General features: G+C 36.6%; 1 protein-coding gene across 3 annotated transcripts in view; it reads left to right on the top strand.

The window, feature by feature from the left end:
- LOC125680351 (transcription factor IIIA-like) overlaps nucleotides 1–20359 on the top strand; it is a 39268-nt gene that overhangs the window by 8699 nt on the left and 10210 nt on the right. Inside the window, exons 1-8 of one of the 3 annotated variants that reach the window (XM_048919849.2) lie at nucleotides 2452–2608; nucleotides 4645–4757; nucleotides 5925–6015; nucleotides 7021–7109; nucleotides 9668–9741; nucleotides 11302–11382; nucleotides 15493–15710; nucleotides 17674–17727. In XM_048919849.2, coding sequence (XP_048775806.2) covers nucleotides 2495–2608; nucleotides 4645–4757; nucleotides 5925–6015; nucleotides 7021–7109; nucleotides 9668–9741; nucleotides 11302–11382; nucleotides 15493–15710; nucleotides 17674–17727 — 834 coding nt within the window. In that variant the 5' untranslated portion in view covers nucleotides 2452–2494. Of the gene's footprint in view, nucleotides 1–2451; nucleotides 2609–4644; nucleotides 4758–5924; nucleotides 6016–7020; nucleotides 7110–9667; nucleotides 9742–11301; nucleotides 11389–15492; nucleotides 15711–17673; nucleotides 17728–20359 lie in introns of those variants that run through there. The other 2 variants (XM_048919848.2, XM_048919850.2) reach the window with 2 other exon arrangements.

Raw genomic sequence — 20359 nt, 5'->3', positions numbered from 1 at the left:
TATCTGTCGCATGTGACCCGCAGATAAAAGATACCCTGTATGTAAATGGGACGGTAAACATGTTAGATCCGCGCCTGATATATACATTTTAAAAGGATTGTAAAATAGTTTAAAACTTTACAGTGATGAACGTATCATGATCTTGCAATTCATTGCATGATCAATTTTAATTAAATCAAACATTCCTCAACATTTTCCACTACCAACCTATTAGCTTTATCTTATTGCTTATAGATCGAATCCAAACTAACAATTGACGGTGGCGTAGGAAACACATCCTCAAAAACTCAAGGGGTGTGTGTGATTCTTCTTATAGTTAATTCTCACTTTTCTGACGAGGTATTTTGCTATACGTTTTGAAATGTCTTCATAATACTTAACGACTACCAGAATACTGGGCGCCAATTGGGACTTGATCTTTTTGTAATAAAAATCAATTTTGTATACACACATTACAAAAATACTCTATTTATACATATTTGTTTTTAGAAGACGTCAACTTTTTGGGAGTGCAAACTCTACTAATTTTGAATCATGTCAAAAAATTAATCCTGGCCTTTACCCATGCGCCTCGCTTTAAGGTTTTACTCGTGCACCTGGCCTTTACTATGGATATGCTTTTGTAACCTGTATGACATGGGTTACCAGGGGTGGACCCAGGAAGTTTTGAAAAGGAGGGTGTTCTACCATTAATTTTAGTTTTGAAAGTGGGTGTTCCCATCACAAAATGCGTTATTTGTACATTTGTCGGGGGGGGGGGGGGGGGGGGGGGGGGGGGGGGGGGGGGGCTCCCTCTGGATCCGGCACTGGTTACAAATGATTTTCCTTCAAATGGAGTAAATTAACAGGATTCCCATTTCCTTTGATTGTAACAGCCTTGTCTATGCTTACATCTATATTTGGTATTACATCATGCTTCAAAAGCTTTCTACACAGAATTCAAATGCACAATTGGCAAAACGTCAGATACCAGCTTCCTTGTGAAATCTGGAGTTAGACAAGATGTCACTTCTATTATTCATAACAGCCGTGGATTGGTAGTGAGATCAACCCTGAGTGGAGACAACACAGGCATTAGATGGGCCCTCTTTTCCAATCTTGAAGATCTTGACTACGCAGATGACCTTGCGCTAAGTACTGTCACATCTTGAAACCCGTATGCAGAGTAGGACTTCGATGTTACAACGTAATGCCAGCAAAATCGGCTTAAAGATAAATGTGAAGAAAACTGAGGTAATGTCACTAAACACAAAACATCCAAAAGGGATACAATTAGACTGCAAAAACATGAAAAGTGGAAAGCCCTCGCACATCTTGGAAGCATTGTGACAACAGATGGTGGAGCTGAAGAAGACATCAAGGCAAGACTAGATAAAGCAAGAGGCGCCCTCATAATTCTTAAGAACATCTTGAAATCTAACAGCATAAGCAGGAACACCAAGACGAGGCTATATAACAGGTGTGTCCTGTCAATACTGTTGTGTGGTGTGGGATGTTGGAGGATAGACAGAAAGGGATATCAACAAACTCTCAAGTCTTAAGAAAAATCTTGAAAATATTCTGGCCTACCAAAACCAACAAAGATCTACACTCATGAGAGAGCACAAACCTCATATATGTGTGCCCTTCTTAAAAAATATACTGTTGGCGATGAATTGGACATACCCTCAGAAAACCGACCGACATCATCACCAGGGTATCCTTAAGATGGACTCCAGAAGGCAAGAGGAAGCAAGACCGTCCAAAGACCACCTGGAGATGGACCATAGAAGCCGAGATGAAGAAGATGGGCTTTAACTTGTAGGAAATTAGAGAAGAAGGCAAAAGACAGAGAGCAGCGGAGGAAACTAGTCCTTCCCCCATGTGTCTCCGGGTGCAACAAGGCAAGGTAGGTATGTAGGTATGTTTGAATAGTTACCAACTTATTTTTGAGTAATTTTTGCTAGATGATTGTAAATTCAATTTTTACAAATTGTAATGGTTTATGATATTAAACACATTGATTCAAGGTGTTTCGAAAGTTGAGTGTATGGAATGAAATTTTATTACGGAGAGGACTTGTATAGGCAGTGCATGCTGTCCAATCCTATTATGAATTATCATAATAAAATACTGTTTAAATTAAATTTATTGATAATTTGTACAATATGTGTTAATTTTGGTGAAAAATATTGATGATGATAATCATAAAAAAAGATAGACTGACAATGGAATCCCCCTTTCTCCAAACACATGTGGCACTATATTAAGAATTAAAAAAAAATCGTTTGCCCCTCCTTCTAGGGCTGTAAAATTGCTATCTATAAATCCACTAAATCTCTCAAATCTGGTCCTACTCTTAATACCATCGTCACAAACCACAAAGCTTGTGGAATGGAACGAAACAATAACCCGCGGTTTGTTACAAAGTCTTGACACTGTGCTGTTCTTGTTCTGCAAGATCGGAGTCGGAGTTTAACGTTCATTGGATCGGGCTCGATGGTTGATTGCAAAAATGGAAGATGCACGTGTGCCGTGCTCAGTACATATTTGCTCTTTTCCTGGTTGTTCAAAAACTTTTAGTCGACCAAACAGATTGAAAATTCATATAAGGTCGCACACTGGAGAGGTAGGTACTGTTAAATCCTTAAATACCAATGTGTTTAAAGCCCAGCCAAACTTTGGGCAGATTACATTAGGGCGCTACCAGCCATGCAAGTTTGGGTGCCAACTATAGTCACAAAAGCAAAACTATAGTTCACCCGAACGTGCTTTAGTTTGCCGGAGGTGAACAAATCTAGTCGAAAATTACCATCTATTTTCCCACATACTAGCGGTGCAGACGGTCTAGTTCAAAGATGGCTGGTACCCCGAATTACCGAAATGCCCGCGATTTACCGAAATGTCCCCAGAAATCACGGGCACTGGAAGTTAATGTAAATATATAGTATGTGCATGCACATACTATATATTTACATTAACTTCCAGTGCCCGTGCCAGAAATCACCGAAATGCCACCTTAAACTACCAAAATTCCCCTCTAAATGTAGACATTATTGCATACCAAGCATATATATGTTCAATTTTGATGATAAAACGCTAAATTGTGACTGTAAATATAGAAAATTCAATATTTTCCGAATCTCGCATTCACGATGTTTCAAAGAACGATAACTCGAGCAAAATTGGGTCAGTCAAAATAGCGGAAACACCGTAAACACCAGGTAATTCCCGAAAACACCAAAAAAGTACCGAAAACACCAATGTATCATCAAAAAACACATCTAGGACAATAGTTCATGCCTGTAAATACATATATCCAAAGTGTCATTCATATTGAAGGAGAATTTAGTGAGCTATGGCTAATTTTATATCTTGTATTTCAGACTGCATTTATCAGCGACATTGGCGTCCATGTTAGCCAATCAGAATGTCATTCCCAGCGCTTAATACAAATTCAACCTGACTATGAATATGTATTTTGTCGAGCATAGATCCAAAATAAAAGTTATATTTGTTAACCCAATATCACGGTCTAGAGAGAGAGAGAGAGAGACGCAGTTAACTTTCGAACGCAAGCACTTTCACTTATATATGTACCATAGGGCCGATTTGCATTTAGTCGCTTCTTTACTAAGGACCTATTCTAACCCGGATCCTCACCGTTACAGGATCAAAAACAATTCCCAAAATTGTTTTCTAAAGTGTTTTAATATGCCATTTCACTGAGTGTACTTGGACTGACTTTACACGTGTAATGGAGTCGGGTCTAATAACCACCCAAAACTTATTTTTACCAATCATGTAATAATTCTCTGAATTTTACCTGTATTCTTGTTGTTGAACAGAAAGATGATGAAAATTCCACAATCCATTCTCAGAGATCTGGAGGTTGTCATGGCAACTTTGTGTTGTGAGTGAAAGAGTTAACTGTGAAGCTGAGGTTCTCTTGGTGAATCATGTGACCTCTTGAACTCTTACCTATGACCTTCTCTTGGTTTAAGATGAAGACATGGCTCTGATTTCTGCTTGGAAATTAATAAATTTTTATTTTGTGTTTATTGTTTGATTATGGTGTGATGTAGCTGCAATAATGTAGCCCTTTCTGATTCCCCCCCCCCCCTCCCCCCCCCCCGACATTTTTCTCTTTAAAAAATATCTGAGAGGGTTACATTATTGCAGCTAGTAGGTGCAATGCTAAGTGGGAGACAGTAAGATTTGTATTCAGAATGTTGATCAAATCTAGTATGTCGGACAAATTGTGAGTGATGTTAAGCAAAATGTAAAACTTGAGAGAAAATTGGGTAATGTGAAAGTGGACCATGAATGAGGTCGAGTTACATATTAGATATTAGACTGTCCTGTGTTTCTGTTATACAAGATGTGTACTAAATAAACCAAATACAGACTCCTAGATTGTTATTGGTATAATTTTTCATTTTTGTTTTCTCAAAAATGTTTAACCTAGAATATTTATTAAGACATTTTTGTAGGGAAAAACATAGTGAAAATTGATCCGATTTTTGCACAAGTAAGCTAGAAAACTCCTGTCAAAACATTTATACATGTAAACAGTATGAATATACAATTTTTGGTCTACGCTTTGCAGTATTTGAAGTACTGGTAGGAAATTTAAATGACATCCACGGAATTTATGTGTTTCAGAAACCATTTGTGTGTGAAGAAGAAAACTGTTCAAAGCAATATGCTCGTGCAGAACATTTGAAGAGACATCATGAAAAATGTCATCAAAAGTTGGAAAGTCCAACCAAAGTCAGGTACATGGGAAATGTGCAATCACTGAGACTGTCATTGGTACATTGTCAACTTAAAAATTAATAATAATAACTTTATGAGAAAGCTTTAATTTCTGATGTAATTTAAAGGCTAAAATACTATCTGTATACCCTTTTAATTTGTATGGTATGATTAATTTTTATAAGGCATCAAATTTTGTGGATTTGTGAGTAGTGGGGACCGACATCGAGTATATTTTTTGTGTTCTCCCTTTTAAAGCTAAAATTTTAAGCCGAAATTGCATTTCATTGTCCATTTGATTTTGTGGTCTGGCACAGCCATGAAAATTAGTGAAAATGGTAAAACCACTGTATTCAGAATTTAACACAGTAGTAATCATGGAGTAGTTGGTGCAATCATGATTTACTGCAGTCAGTATAATGCTGTATTTAATACTGTAAATACTTTATTGTTCCCCCCACCTCAATGCGGATGGGTACATAGAAATACCGGTCCGTGCATCCGTCCGTCCCATTTGACTTTGTGAACGCAACTCCTCCAAAACCGTGCAACGGATTTTGTTCAAATTTTGTGGGATTGTTAGTCACCATATGTAGTTGATCATAATGCACCGTCATTTTGATTCAACAAATTTTACAGTTATGGGACTTTTGGGCTCAACTTATTTTTGCAGCGGTGGGGAACATGGCTACGTGTAGCAATCTTGTTTCATTTTCAGTAGTGGAGTAATTTATCCATGGGATAAAAGTGATTTTTAAATGTGAAAATAACACTGGAAGAATAATTTTGCTTGAATTATTCTGTAAATGAAAGTGGTGGAAAATATAATGCTATGGGGGGTAGGGGCAGAATTTCAATATAGTTTTTTGAACATTTTTCTCAATTCACTGTATTTGCTTCCAGGGATTTATCAAAAAAAAATTCTACTGGAAAAGGGTACCTCTTCCCTTTTGACAAAAATAATTATTTCCCTGCAATTTAAAAAAAAATCGTAATGTTCCACACATAAGATTGTACATGAGTTACAAATATCCTCGCATGTCCCCAGTTATTTTGTTGTTTTCTATAATTATCAAAGTCTAACATAGATAATAATCGGTGATCAGTCATTTCATTTATATACTTGTTTGGAGATATTGTAAACATAGACTTTCCCTTGATATTTCCTGTACAAAATTTCTCCACAGATGCAAAGAAGCAGGCTGCGGAGAGTCTTTTTCAACATTTACTGCACTGAAGAAACACATTGTGAGGATTCATAAATTAAGACCATATAAGGTATGTATATACATGTATAAATAAAAAAAAAAATGCATCATTTTAATTTTGAATTACCTTGCTGTGAGATGAGCAGTTATTTCCTCACACAGATACTAGCTGTGAGATGAGGATGAATTTCTCACACAGGGACTAGCTTTGAGATGAGGATGGATTTCTCACACAGAGACTTATTGTGAGGTGAGGATGATTTCCTCACACAGAGACTTATTGTGAGGTGAGGATGATTTCCTCACACAGACTTATTGTGAGGTGAGGATGAATTCCTCACACAGAGACTTGTTGTGAGGTGAGGATGATTTCCTCACACAGAGACTTATTGTGAGGTGAGGATGATTTCCTCACACAGAGACTTGTTGTGAGGTGAGGATGAATTCCTCACACAAAGACTTATTGTGAGGTGGGGATGATTTCCTCACACAGAGACTCGCTATGAGATGAGGATAATATCCTCACACAGAGACTTATTGTGAGGTGAGGATAATTTCCTCACACAGAGACTAGCTTTGAGGTGAAGATGATTTCCTCACACAGAGACTTATTGTGAGGTGAGGATGAATTCCTCACACAGAGACTTATTGTGAGGTGAGGATGATTTCCTCACACAGAGGCTTGTTGTGAGGTGAGGATGAATTCCTCACACAGAGACTTATTGTGAGGTGAGGATGATTTCTTCACACAGAGACTAGCTGTGAGGTGAGGATGATTTCCTCACACAGAGACTTGTTGTGAGATAAGGATGACCCTATCAACTTATGGGTGTCAACATATGGAAACAGTCTCTGGATCATATTTAAAACTATTTCCTTTAAAACTTGAATTCTCAGTACATAACTGTCAAAGGTGCATAATACATGTACATCTTCCCATTCACTATCTTGATCCATTGCCATTTGTGCTTTGGAAAAGGGGGGGGGGGATATTTCAGTCTGGCTAGGATAATTCTAGTTATGTTTGGATAATTTTTATAATGACTGAGTAATGAGATAATGTCATTTTTTTCAGTGCTCATACACGGGATGCAGAAAGGCATTTCAAAAGCACCAGCATCTGAAGGTCCACGAGTTTGATCACACCCACGTCAATCCTTTTGTGTACGTTTACATTTTATGCGATGAATTTATACTAATTTTCCGCAGGTTATTTCATGATGTCCGTTATTTATTACTTGAGTAAGTATAGTAATAATTGATGTGGATATGATAGTGATGGTTAAATTACATTCAAAAAACATTCAGAGAGATGTGAAGTCGTCTATGAGTTTTCATTAACTGGCCTTAGGTAGTACTGTGTACATCACCTGTTGTTGCGTGTAATGGTCAGCTCTCAGAATATCACCTGTTCTCACCTGTTGTTGCGTGTAATGGTCAGCTCTCAGAATATCACCTGTTCTCACCTGTTGTTGCGTGTAATGGTCAGCTCTCAGAATATCACCTGTTCTCACCTGTTGTTGCGTGTAATGGTCAGCTCTCAGAATATCACCTGTTCTCACCTGTTGTTGCGTGTAATGGTCAGCTCTCAGAATATCACCTGTTCTCACCTGTTGTTGCGTGTAATGGTCAGCTCTCAGAATATCACCTGTTCTCACCTGTTGTTGCGTGTAATGGTCAGCTCTCAGAATATCACCTGTTCTCACCTGTTGTTGCGTGTAATGGTCAGCTCTCAGAATATCACCTGTTCTCACCTGTTGTTGCGTGTAATGGTCAGCTCTCAGAATATCACCTGTTCTCACCTGTTGTTGCGTGTAATGGTCAGCTCTCAGAATATCACCTGTTGCATGTAATGGTCAGCTCTCAGAATATCACCTGTTGCATGTAATGGTCAGCTCTCAGAATATCACATGTTGTTGCATGTAATGGTCAGCTCTCAGAATATCACCTGTTGCATGTAATGGTCAGCTCTCAGAATATCACCTGTTGTTGCGTGTAATGGTCAGCTCTCAGAATATCACATGTTGTTGCGCAGGGTTCGAAATTACCTCATGTCCGTAAGTCTGAGACTAGTAAAAAACATGTCGGATTAGTAAACTCTCTATAGCACTAGTCTGTACGAACTAGTGAAAATCCGGAAATCAATCTTGAAGTGTTTGCGTGACTATGACATCCTGATCTTCCAAACACATGGAGTGCATTCAAGACTGCCGTTCTTCGAACGAGCACAAATTCCTACCGATTCCGAACTCTGAGTACGCATCACGAAAACGGGTTTGAGGTGCAAGAACTGCAAGTAGTGTTGCAAGTAGAACTGCAAGCACGTTTGTGCGCACATGTTCTCGTCATTCGTGACTCTAAGACAGGAGTTCGTAACACTATGGCTCATGGCTTGGTCAATCGAGTGAATTTTATTGACTTTATTGATAAAATTTCAAACTCCTGTGACTCTAAGAACTGAGCACGAAAACAACGGGAACGTCAATCTCGAACGTACTTATGGACGTTTATAAAAGGATTAACTCGGAGGTTACTGTATGCTTCTGAAGACCTAGAATGCAAAATAAAGTATGGTGGTCTTTTTCTTCTGTAGGTGTCAGAAACTGAATTGCTTGCAACTGTGATGTGTTTGATTTCACTAATTACTATTGAATAAAATGAAGATCATTAAATATGATATACTTGTTTGCCCAACTATCTATTTTGTATCGCTTATAGGAGTTATGAGATTGATCACTGTTCGTTATCTTCACCTTTCATACTGGACGGACTAGTGAAATGCTTTGCGGACTAGTGAACATCAATAGTAACTAGTCCGTACGGACTAGTGCTTGAAAAAGTTAATTTCGAACCCTATTGCGTGTAATGGTCAGCTCTCAGAATCTCACCTGTTGCGTGTAATGGTCAGCTCTCAGAATCTCACCTGTTGCGTGTAATGGTCAGCTCTCAGAATATCACATGTTGTTGCGTGTAATGGTCAGCTCTCAGAATCTCACCTGTTGTTGCATGTAATGGTCAGCTCTCGGAATATCACATGTTGTTGTGTGTAATGATCAGCTCTCAGAATATCACATGTTGTTATGTGTAATGGTCAGCTCTCAGAATATCACATGTTGTTGCATGTAATGGTCAGCTCTCAGAATCTCACCTGTTGCGTGTAATGGTCAGCTCTCAGAATATCACATGTTGTTGCATGTAATGGTCAGCTCTCAGAATATCACATGTTGTGTGTAGTGATCAGCTCTCAGAATATCACTTTTTTATAAACAATGCAGCTTTCTCCACTTTATATTGAAATTGGTTATTTTGAAATATCGTTAATTCTATCATTAAAAAAATGGACCCAAACCGAAATCCAGAAATATGGAACCGAACCAACCCAAACAACACCCCCCCTCCCTCCCCCCAGCTTTCAGTTATTTTGGGTACCCATTGCAGCTCTACTGTTGTAAAACATTGCCAGTTTCCGTTAGAATTCCTAGCCGTTGAAAAATACTTTTGATTCTCTGTTTATCTGTATTCATAAGTACATTGTTTACAACTGCAGTACATGTGTGAGGAAATGGCTATCATTAAAATTTGTAGAGATATCAAAGGCAAAAACATTGGAAATGTAAATATTGCAAAGCATTTTGAAGAACTTTTTGTGGTTTACAGAGTGTTTTCCTTGCTGTAATTTTTGTGAATGTATACCACACTGACTGTTCTATTATTTGTTACAGCTGTCCTGTGGAGGGTTGTGGATTAAGCTTCAGATGGCCAAATGTTCTGAAAAGGCATTCCAAAGTTCATGAAGGTTGGTGTTCAGAGTTCATTTTCTGAAACAAGTAATATGATAGAACTACTGGAGGTTATAAAACTTTTACCGTACTCATACTCAAACTCAGCCATGTTTGTTTTGAGTACAACTGTGAGCAAGCTCCAAGCATACTCAAAAAATGTTGAGCATGTACTCCATTTGAGTATGATAATTTTATAAAAGTTTTATAACCTTCACTTTTGAGTTGAGTACGATTTAGAGCATGGAGTTGGAGTTTGATTATGTCAGCATGAAAACATGCTCAAATTTTTTTATAACCTCCAGGCCAGTTTAATATGTAGCATTACTTACCCATTTAGAGCTGAAGAATTACATAATGATCTACTTGTACCCCCTCTCCTTTCTGAGAAAGTGTAATAATAGTTGAAAATTAGTATTAGAGTCTTAGTGACTCCAGTGACGCCAGTGACCTTGACCATAAAAACTGGTATAACTTTAGAACCGGAATTGATAGAGACATGGGATCTTCGGAAATTGTAAGATTTATGTTTTACGCCGTTTCGGCAATATTTCAGCCATTTTACGGCGAAGAGGATACTAACTTACTTGTATCAAAGTTAAGTGATTCCTTGATCATAAAAAAACTGGTGTGACTTTAGAACAGGAATTCATTGAAACATGAAATCTTCAAAAATTATAAAAGGCTGTTGTGATCCACAGTAGTATCTCCAGTTACTTTGATCAATCTTTGACCTTGATCATCAAAGCTAATACTTTAGAACTAGGGTCAGTAGAGACATGGAATCTTCAGAATTGATAAAAGGATGTAGTTACATACAAATTAGTATCAAGGTCAAGTGACCTTGACTTTGTACCTTGAACATAGAAACTGATATAACTTCATAAGTAGGGCTGATAGGGACCTGAGAAATGATGAGTGGATGATGGGACCTACAAACTAGTGTCAAGGTCATGTGAATCCAGTGACCTTGATCATGAAATCTTTTATAACTTTAGAATTGGGACTGATAGATACAAGGGATCTTCAGAAATGATGAGAGGATTTTGGGACCTACAAACTAGGATCAAGATCCAAGTGATGCCAGTTTTACTATAGAAAACAAAAGGATTTTTTTTTTCAAAGTCAAGGTCTTTGTGATCTAGATTTTTAAAAATGAAATTCAAATTGACTTGGATTTTGTGCATGGGAGCTTATAATTAATTCATGGGAGAAAATAGTAATAGTACTCAGGAAAATAAACCTCTCTTTTATACAGCCAGTCCTTTTTTGTGGAAATTTTATAATCAGCAGATAATATAGTCATATCTTGTTGTGTCTTTGTATCTTCTTAACTCTTTTAAATGTTTATTATGACCGCAAGATGTCAAATGAAACTCAGTAAGGTTTTTATTACAATCAAGGTCTTTTGAATTTAATTCTTGTCTAACTTTGTAATGCTGAAGTTTTTACAAATAATGGTATGAAAATACGCAGTATTTTGAATATGAACCTCAGAGACGCTTTGGACTTAGTCCCATTTAGATGAATTGTAGTTTACATATTCAATCTCTCTATGGAATTGCCTGCATTTTTAGGGTATCCTTGTGATGTGGAGGGATGTGATATGGTCCTTAAAACATGGACACTTTTAAGAAAACATAAGACGCATCAACATGGTAAAGGTATATACATCAACAACATTTTTAGTTCACCTGAGCTAAAAGCTCAAGTGAGCTATTCTGATTGCCTGTTGTCCATTGTCTGTCCATCTGTCTGTAAACATTTTAGCTCATCAGAGCTGAAAGCTCAAGTGAGCTTTTCTGATCGCCTGTTGTCCGTTGTTTTTCTGTCTGTAAACTTTTCACATTTTCGACTTCTTTAGAACCACTGGGCGAATTTCAACCAAACTTGGCCAAAATCATCCTTTGGTGAAGGGCTTTTAAGTTTGTTCAAATGAAGGGATATACCCCCTTCAAAGGGGAGATACTCGCAAAAATGCAAAAATAGGGTGGGGTCATTTAAAAATCTTCTTCCCAAGAACCATGGAGCCAGAACAGCTGAAATTTTCACAAGAAAGCTTCCTGACATAGTGCAGATTCAATTTTGTTAAAATCATGGCCCCCAGGGGTAGGATGGGGTCACAATACGGGATGAAAGTTTTACCTAGAAATGTATAGGGAAAATCTTTAAAAATCTTCTCAAGAACCACTGGGCTAGGAAAGTAGGAATTTACATGAAAGCTTCCTTACATAGTGCAGATTCAAGTTTGTTAAAATCATGCCTGCCCCCCTGAGGGTAGGATTGGGTCACAATTGGGAATCAAAGTTTTACATACTAATATATAGAATTTAAAAAAAAAATCATCTCAAGAAGCATTGGGCCAAAGAAGTTTACATTTGCATGAAAGCTTCCTGACATGGTGCAGGTTCAAATTTGATAAAATCATGGTCATCGGGGTTAGGATGGGGTCACAATAGGGGATCAAACTTTTACATACTAATACAGTGGAGCCTTGTTAATCCGGACACTTTGGTTCCCAGCAAAATCGTCCGGATAAATGAAGCGTCCGGATAATTGAATTGCATATTTTCTATCTTTACATAAGTAACCAATATATGCCTACTTTATTGATGCATAGTGAATTAAACACATTCTATCATTGGATTTGACCATTTGCATTAGTAAATAAATCATGATGATGTTAACATTTACATGTATTTCAAAGCACTAAAATTTAATGTATGTGTTCAGTGTATTTGCCTGTGCTTGAATTGTACATATATATGAGCCCTACAAATAAATATACAAAACTGTGTACCGTATGCACTAAAACAAATAATGAAGCACTATATATATACGTAACTATAAGTAAATAAATCATTAGTAACTAACATCCTTTACACTTCAAACATTTCAAAAAAAAGAGGCCGGTTTCCATCTGTCACGATTCACGGATTTGGCGGTCTGTTAAAATAATCTTCATCGTCCAAAGTTGATATAAGAATTTCGTGATTATCATGTCAGTTGACAACATTCTTTAACCAAAATTCAATCTGCCAGAATTTATATTTCTTATTCTATAATTATCCAAGACAATATCGTGAGAATAAAATCATTTAAGCTCGTAATATTAAGACCTACTACTGCTTTGATCTAGCCACGCGCACCTATTATTTTCATGATGCGATAATAACGGAACAAAACTTGGGTGAAACTAACACTACGGGTACATACAAATTTTTATTTTCACTTCTCCCCAGAGTTTAAGAATTCGAAAGCAATAAAGCTCTACAACATCATAACAAGAATTAATCGTACACAGGTACATTCTACATGCGTGCCATTCTAAATGTTAAAAACTTACTACATACATGTGCATGAACATGTATATTTCACGCCAATCAACAGTATAAAGTTCCAAAATCTAGAGGTATAATCTACACTCTTTAGATTTGCATACGCCGATGATCAATTTACGAATCAGTACAAATGATATGTGTAGCAGTTTAAAAATTATCATTATGGCATGATGTTTAATTTATTAATTCTATTAGGCTATTGATCAAGACTATTAAATAATATGCAACAGATGTATTTACAAAATTCAACACTAATCTTATGTTGGCAATACAATGTCTCGATCGGCACGTGCTATCTAACTGACATATCACACACCACCTAATTATAGGGAGTTGTTGACAGGGTACAGGTAATCGCTTCAATTAGGTCTATTCCAGAAATAAATACATGGGGGGGGGGGGGGGGGGGGGGCACCTTTTGTATATACCAAGCACCCATAAAAAAAAATAAAAAATTACCCCATGACCCATCAAATTAATAAACTCATTTTACAATGACCCATCTAATAAAAAAAAAACTAACCAGACCCACCACAAAAATATTTTTAAAAATGAAAACGGTACAAATCTCGCGAGGTTTTCGGGACAAACATTCTAGTCAATGACGCGGTAATGCCTGTGCGACATTGTATCACAGTAGTTCTGAAGAAACGATGTCACATCAACAATCAAAGGCATCTATGGCGGGAATGTTGGAAAGATTGGGAGTCCAAACGATGCAATTATCATGAAATGGGTATGGATAATGGGTATGGATATGTTTTTCCACGAATCGTTCGTCTTCTAATGGAGCCCGCGCCCGGAGGCCTCTAAATCACCATCACACCGACTGATAAATATAACGCATCGGTACCCTCGTATAAATCAACTAAGGTTTGCCTATTTTTATTAGAAAACGGAATACCTATTGGTTTCAAAATATTCCCAAAATCGATGCAGTGTAAACTGTAATAATCTACAGAACAGAGTTCGCCGCCATCACGTCCAAAGGGACCCTACTAAACGCGCCTCTAATTTGAAGAGTGCCGTAATGGAAAGTTATGCGCTGCAAAGAGCGACAACTCGAATAGTTCAATGTTACTTCCGATTTCGAAAACACGTTTTCAATTTTCCCTCCGACGTTTTGTAACCAACACGACATAAGCGACAATAAAAATATTCTGAAAACTCAACACCCACGTGGCACAAAATAAAACAATAGAAACTACCCACTACCCATAATAAATATTTGTTTAACAGTCCAACCACGGACCAATTAAAATATGAAAAAATACAACCACCCACACAAAAAAACATCGTTTGCCGCCTGACCCCCCCCATTTGATCATTTCTGGAACAACCCTTAGACAGTTTGGCTTGTTTTCTTTATAATTTACGCCTTGCTAAAATTGTCTGACACAGACCTTCCCTAAACAAAATTACCGTCCGGATTAACGGTACAATTTTCAATGCATTATAACGTTTTGTAGTAAAAAGTGACCGTCCGGATCCTGAACGCGAATTTCCGTATTAATGATGCAAAATAATGTATAAAAATTCCATTCCCTAGAAAAATTGTCCAGAAGGTGAAGCGTCCGGATTAATGGAGTCCGGATTACCGAGGCTCCACTGTATATAGAAAAAAAAATCTTTAAATATCTTCTTCTCAAGAACCACTACGCCAGCAAAGAAGAAATTTACATGAAAGCTTCCTGACATTGTGCAGATTCAATTTTGTTAAAATCATGGCCACCTGGGGCTAGGATGGGGCCATAATTGGGGATCAAAGTTTTACATATAAATATATATGGAAAATCTTTTGTGGGTTTTAAACAATGTACAACCAACCAACCAATAGTTTTGATGTGATCATTTGGGGCTAGGTTAGGGTCACAATGTGGGATAAAAACGTTTTATGAAAATAAAGATTGATGAAAAATCTTGAAAATCATAATAACAAAATGGCCAAAGTGATTCAGCTGAGCAATGTGGCCCATGGGCCTCTTGTTTGGAAATGATTTATAAAAATGAATAGTCTCTTTTTCTCAGCTCAAATGCAGAAAGTGACAGTTCACTGTATTGTGCAGATAAAATTTGTAGCAGATTTTTGTATCAATTCATTTATTCGGAGCAGAAAAGATGATGAAACTTCCACAATCCATTCTCGGAGATCTGGAGGTTGTCATGGCAACTTTATGTTGTGAGTGAAAGAGTAAACTGTGAAGCTAAGGTTCTCTTGGTGAATCATGTGACCTCTTGAACTCTTACCTATGACCTTCTCTTGGTTTACGATGAAGACTTGGCTCTGATTTTTGTTCTGAAGTGGTCTAACTTTTAGTTTGGATGATTGTTTAATCAAAGTAAAACTTAAAGGATTAACACATGTAATATATTGCTACACTTTGGATGCTATATTAGAATTGACATTATCACATCTGGTTGTTTCAGTTTTCGAGTGCAAGGAATGTGGTGCCTCATTCAGACAGTCTAATATGTTTCATCAACACATGAAAACTCATTTAAAGGAGCGAACTTTGCTGTTTTGTCCACGTGAGGGGTGTCAGAGATCTTACATGGACAAGAGAAATCTAACGGCTCACATACGGTGTTTTCATGATGGACAGAAGTTGACATGTGATAAATGTCAGAGGCAGTTTTCTACCAAAGTAATTTACGAATTCACATTTATCGTGTTGTATAATGGTTTAGAGTTTGATTACATTATTGTTCTGATGAATATTTTATGTAAAGTCTCTGTTCAGAAAGGTGATGAAACTTCCACAATCCATTCTCAGAGGTCAGGAGGTTGTCATGGCAACTTTGTGTTGTGAGTGAAAGAGTTAACTGTGAAGCTGAGGTTCTCTTGGTGAATCGTGTGACCTCTTGAACTCTTACCTATGACCTTCTCTTGGTTTACGATGAAGAATTGGCTCTGATTTCTGTTTTGAGATTTTATATAATTATATCTGGCTGGGATTTCTCCAACAAATCTCAAAACTTAAGTTTGAGTTTATTAGAGCAGTCAAAATTTGAGTTAAAGGGACATGGATATGATTTTGGCAAAAAAAACAAACATTTAGATATTTAATGATATGATAGTATTTTAATTTGTGTAAAACATAACAACAAACCTAAATTTTCAAAACTGATGCGAAGATGTATTTTGAGACAAACTTTTCATTTTCAAAACAAGGCACGAGCCCTGGCCTGGATTTCTCGAAAGAAACTTAAGTCGAAACTTGGACTTAAGTCTGAGATTTTGCTCAAATTTTGACTGCTCAAATAACACAAAAATTCAAACTTAAGTTTGAGATTTTTTCGAGAAATCCAAGCCTGTTTATGTTTACATGTCACATGACTCAACTATCAGTTGATGGCTTCGGTTGATAAAAAAGCTGTCACCATGAAAAATTTTTTGTACTTATTTCCACTTGCTCCCAAAATTCATTTATCATTAACGTAAGTTGAATGATTGTGACATTTTCACCTCCGCACGTGGATTCCTGGTAAGCATGTTGACAAATACGGTTTTGGGAGCCGGATGTTTTTTGTAAATACAAAGTATATCCTGTGTAAAAATATTTTAATCCACGTATTCATAAAATTTCTATAACAAAAAACTGTCAATTTCAATCGATCAATAATCGTGTCCAAGTTTCGACTTATTTTTGTTGGAGAAATCCAGGTCTGATTACAGTACGCCATTTGTAAATAATGATATGTCTTTTTCTTTCCTGAAAGTTTTCTAGTATTAAAGGCATACATTTTATGTTCTATAATGTGTATGTTAGTTTCTTCAGGATGACAGAATATTTACACCTTGATGTAAATATGGGGGGGAAAAAGAAAACAAATTAGCACTAAAACTAAACTACAAAACCTTAAAACGAACAATATCTACATATTGAAATTATCGAAAGTAATATGGGGCAATAAAAAAAAAATGAATGTTTTGAACGAACTTCAGGATTGAATTGAACTAATCAACTCCTATGCTAGATGATGTTATAAACAAAGAACAGATTAACTAATCAGTATGATTAAACGATTTTTTAAACTCATTTTAATGACAGGTCATTGTAAATATTTCGTTCCTGGAGGTTTGAAGCTATATAACTAGTGTTGAACTCTGATAAAATATGAAATAAAAAGAAAAGATTGAAAAATAAAGAAATACTAGTGTTGAAGTATAGTAAAAACCATGGGTTTGACACAATCTTTGCAAACTGGTATGTATAGCATAATAAGAGAGAAGGATCTAACAAACCACCATTAGATTCAAGGTTCATGGTAATGCATTAAAAGTTTTTCCAGTCGAAAGCCAGAATATTCTTTATGACATATGTAAATCATTTACCTGACTTTACAGAAACTTTGAAATATCAAGTCCTTTTTCTGAGAGTCCGGTTGATGTCATTAATCCCACACCGTTTTCTCTGTGCAATTTTCCTTCATTACGTTGGTAATATAAAAGATAGAAATAAATGAATAATTAATCAAAAGATAAGATATAAATTACAAAAAACTGATTGCTAATGATGGTGCTGTTACAGAATACATACCATGTGTGTGTTCAGAAATTAATTCGAAAACCATGTGTATGATGAAGTTTTCAACATATTCTTTCAGCAAAAGTTAAAGCACCACAGGAAGATCCATGACCCATCTTATCAACAGCCAGAGGTAAGGAGTGTACAAATACGGAAAACCTGCCAAGACCACTTCAATCTATTATGCCTGTTATACTGACACAAGACCACTTCAATCTATGCCCGTTATACTGATGCATAATTTATGTATTGTATTTTCTCTCCTTATGTTTATCCATGTTGCTTATGAACATAGAGAACAGATTATGGAACCAGATTGTAGTGGCTTGTCAACGACTGAAAAATCTTATTTAACACAAATCTCATCTCGGATCAGTCCGTCCCACTCTTTAATCAGTTCTGCCAGTCAAGTAAACCTTTTTAGCTCACCTGAGCCAAAGGGTCAAGTGAGCATTTCTGATAAAAATTTGTCTGTCGTCGGCGTCGTAAACTTTTCAAATTTTCGACTTCTTCTCAAGAACCGCTGGGCCAATTTCAACCAAACTTGTCACAAAGCATCTTTGGGTGAAGGGCTTTCAAGTTTGTTCAAATGAGGGGCCCCATATTGCTTTCAAAGGGGAGATAATCACAAAAATAGGGTGGGGTCATTTAAAAATCTTCTCCTGAAGAACCACTGGGCCAGAAAAGCTGATATTTACATGAAAGCTTCCTGACATAATGCAGATTCAAGTTTGTTCAAATCATGCCCCAGAGGTTTGCATGGGGGCCATAATAGGGGATCAAAGTTTTATATACAAATACAGTGAAACTTCTCTAAACCGGCCAGCTGTCGGACTGAAAAAAAGCGGCCGGTTTAGAGGGGTGGCCGGTATACCGAGAATTTAGCATATAGAGACATTTCAGCTCAATTTTTATTAGATATTGCATTGACATATCACAAACCATATAATATGGTGTTCAAGGACTATTATTTCACTATTGGAAATAAAAAAAATAATAATTTACTAACATGTTTATTTTCAATTTATAGCACTAAAACTAATTAAACATGAATAAACATTTTTACATTAACATGCATAAATAGTAGACAACATTCCGTTTAAATAAAACTGTATTTGATATATGTATAGAAATTTGTAGACTAGCAGCATTTATGTAGAATTTCGGCTTATGTTTTAATAAACAAAACAAACACATAGCCATTTGATTGCTGCAATTAACACACAGAGTAGGTACAGAGTAGGTACTGCTCACTTTGATATGGGGATCTATGATCAATTATCGGTGGAGATCAAACTAGTCCGCTAGTACCTACAGGTAATTATTAGGAGAAATAGTCTTGCTGCAATCATCTAATTTTAACTAAACATTTATAACAGGATACATAAAGAAAACACAGAGGCCTATTATTGGAATCCCTCTTACCTATAAAAACTCTGTTTACGTCCATTGCTTATATCGTTAACAAATTTGTTTTGACGTCTTTGAAAAGTACAGTAGTAAATATATAATTTTAATTTTGATGTTTCTTAGGAATTTTAAGTCTATGGAAACCCTCCAAAAATCATTTATCTATTGAAAATTATCATTAACAGTCATGGGTTTGTTGTTTATTAACTACCGCTTATATCCATGGTGTAACAATATGGCGTATTGATTGTATTCATTCAATATGTGCATATCTGTTTATAACATTTCGTACAGAAATTTGAAAGGGTCACTTGGATTAACCAAGCACCAATTAACACCCTGGACAGCACAGGTAAACTATAGAACTTATAGAGGCCACTTGTGTTTTTCACACCTCTGGTGGATAATTTCCCACCTGGCCAGTAGGTCAGTCATTTTTCACACCCGGCCTGTCTTAATCACCCCTCTGGCCAAAATTTTCTAGTCTTCAAATAGTGGCTGGTATTATAAGGGTAAATTACACATGTTTGTTAACAATTGTACTTTAAAAAGTGGCCGATGTCCGGTTTTCAGGGGTGACCGGTTTTGTGAGACTTTCTTTGTAAGGAAATGTTAAGGTTTCTGCCGGGACTTTGAAAATCGGCCGATATTCAGGGAGAACCGGTTTTCTGAGGGGCCGGTTTGGAGAAGTTTCACTGTATATAGGACAAATCTTTAAAAATCTTCTCAAGAACCACTGAGCCAGAAAAGCTGAGATTTACATGAAAACTTCCTGACATAATGCAGATTCAAGTTTGTTCAAATCATGGCCCCCGAGGGGATCAAAGTTTTACTTACAAATATATAGGATAAATCTTTAAAAATCTTCTTCTCAAGAACCACTGAGCCAAGAAAACTGATATTTACATGAAAGCTGTCTGACATATTTCAGATTTTAGTTTGTTATAAACATGGCTCCCAGGGGGTAGGATGGAATCACAAGGGGGGATCAAAGTTTTGCATACAAATGTATGGGGAAAATCTTTAAATATGAGCCAAGGTGACTCAGGTGAGCGATGTGGCCCTTGGGCCTTTTTTCTATCAGTAGAAGTACTACTTTAGGCCTATTAAGAGTCTGGAAAATAACACCAAGTTATGTCATTACACTTGTAAAATTTACTGACATCATGCAGAAAAGTTTACATCTTTACAAAGTTTAATGCCAATTCAAGAGAGGGAGTGAGAGTTTGGTGTTTTTTGGTTTGTTTAATGTTTTACATCTCATTTGAAAATTATTTACTGATGAACAGCTGTCATCTGCTGTAAGTGAAATGCTACAAATTTAGAAGTAAGCGTGATGCTCAGGGACTTCGCAA

The sequence above is a fragment of the Ostrea edulis genome, chromosome 2 (genome assembly GCF_947568905.1).
Source record: "Ostrea edulis chromosome 2, xbOstEdul1.1, whole genome shotgun sequence".
Classification (NCBI taxonomy): Eukaryota; Metazoa; Mollusca; class Bivalvia; order Ostreida; family Ostreidae; genus Ostrea; species Ostrea edulis.
The sequence above is the reverse complement of the archived record's forward strand: the minus strand, read 5'-3'. Positions and strand labels throughout refer to the sequence as shown.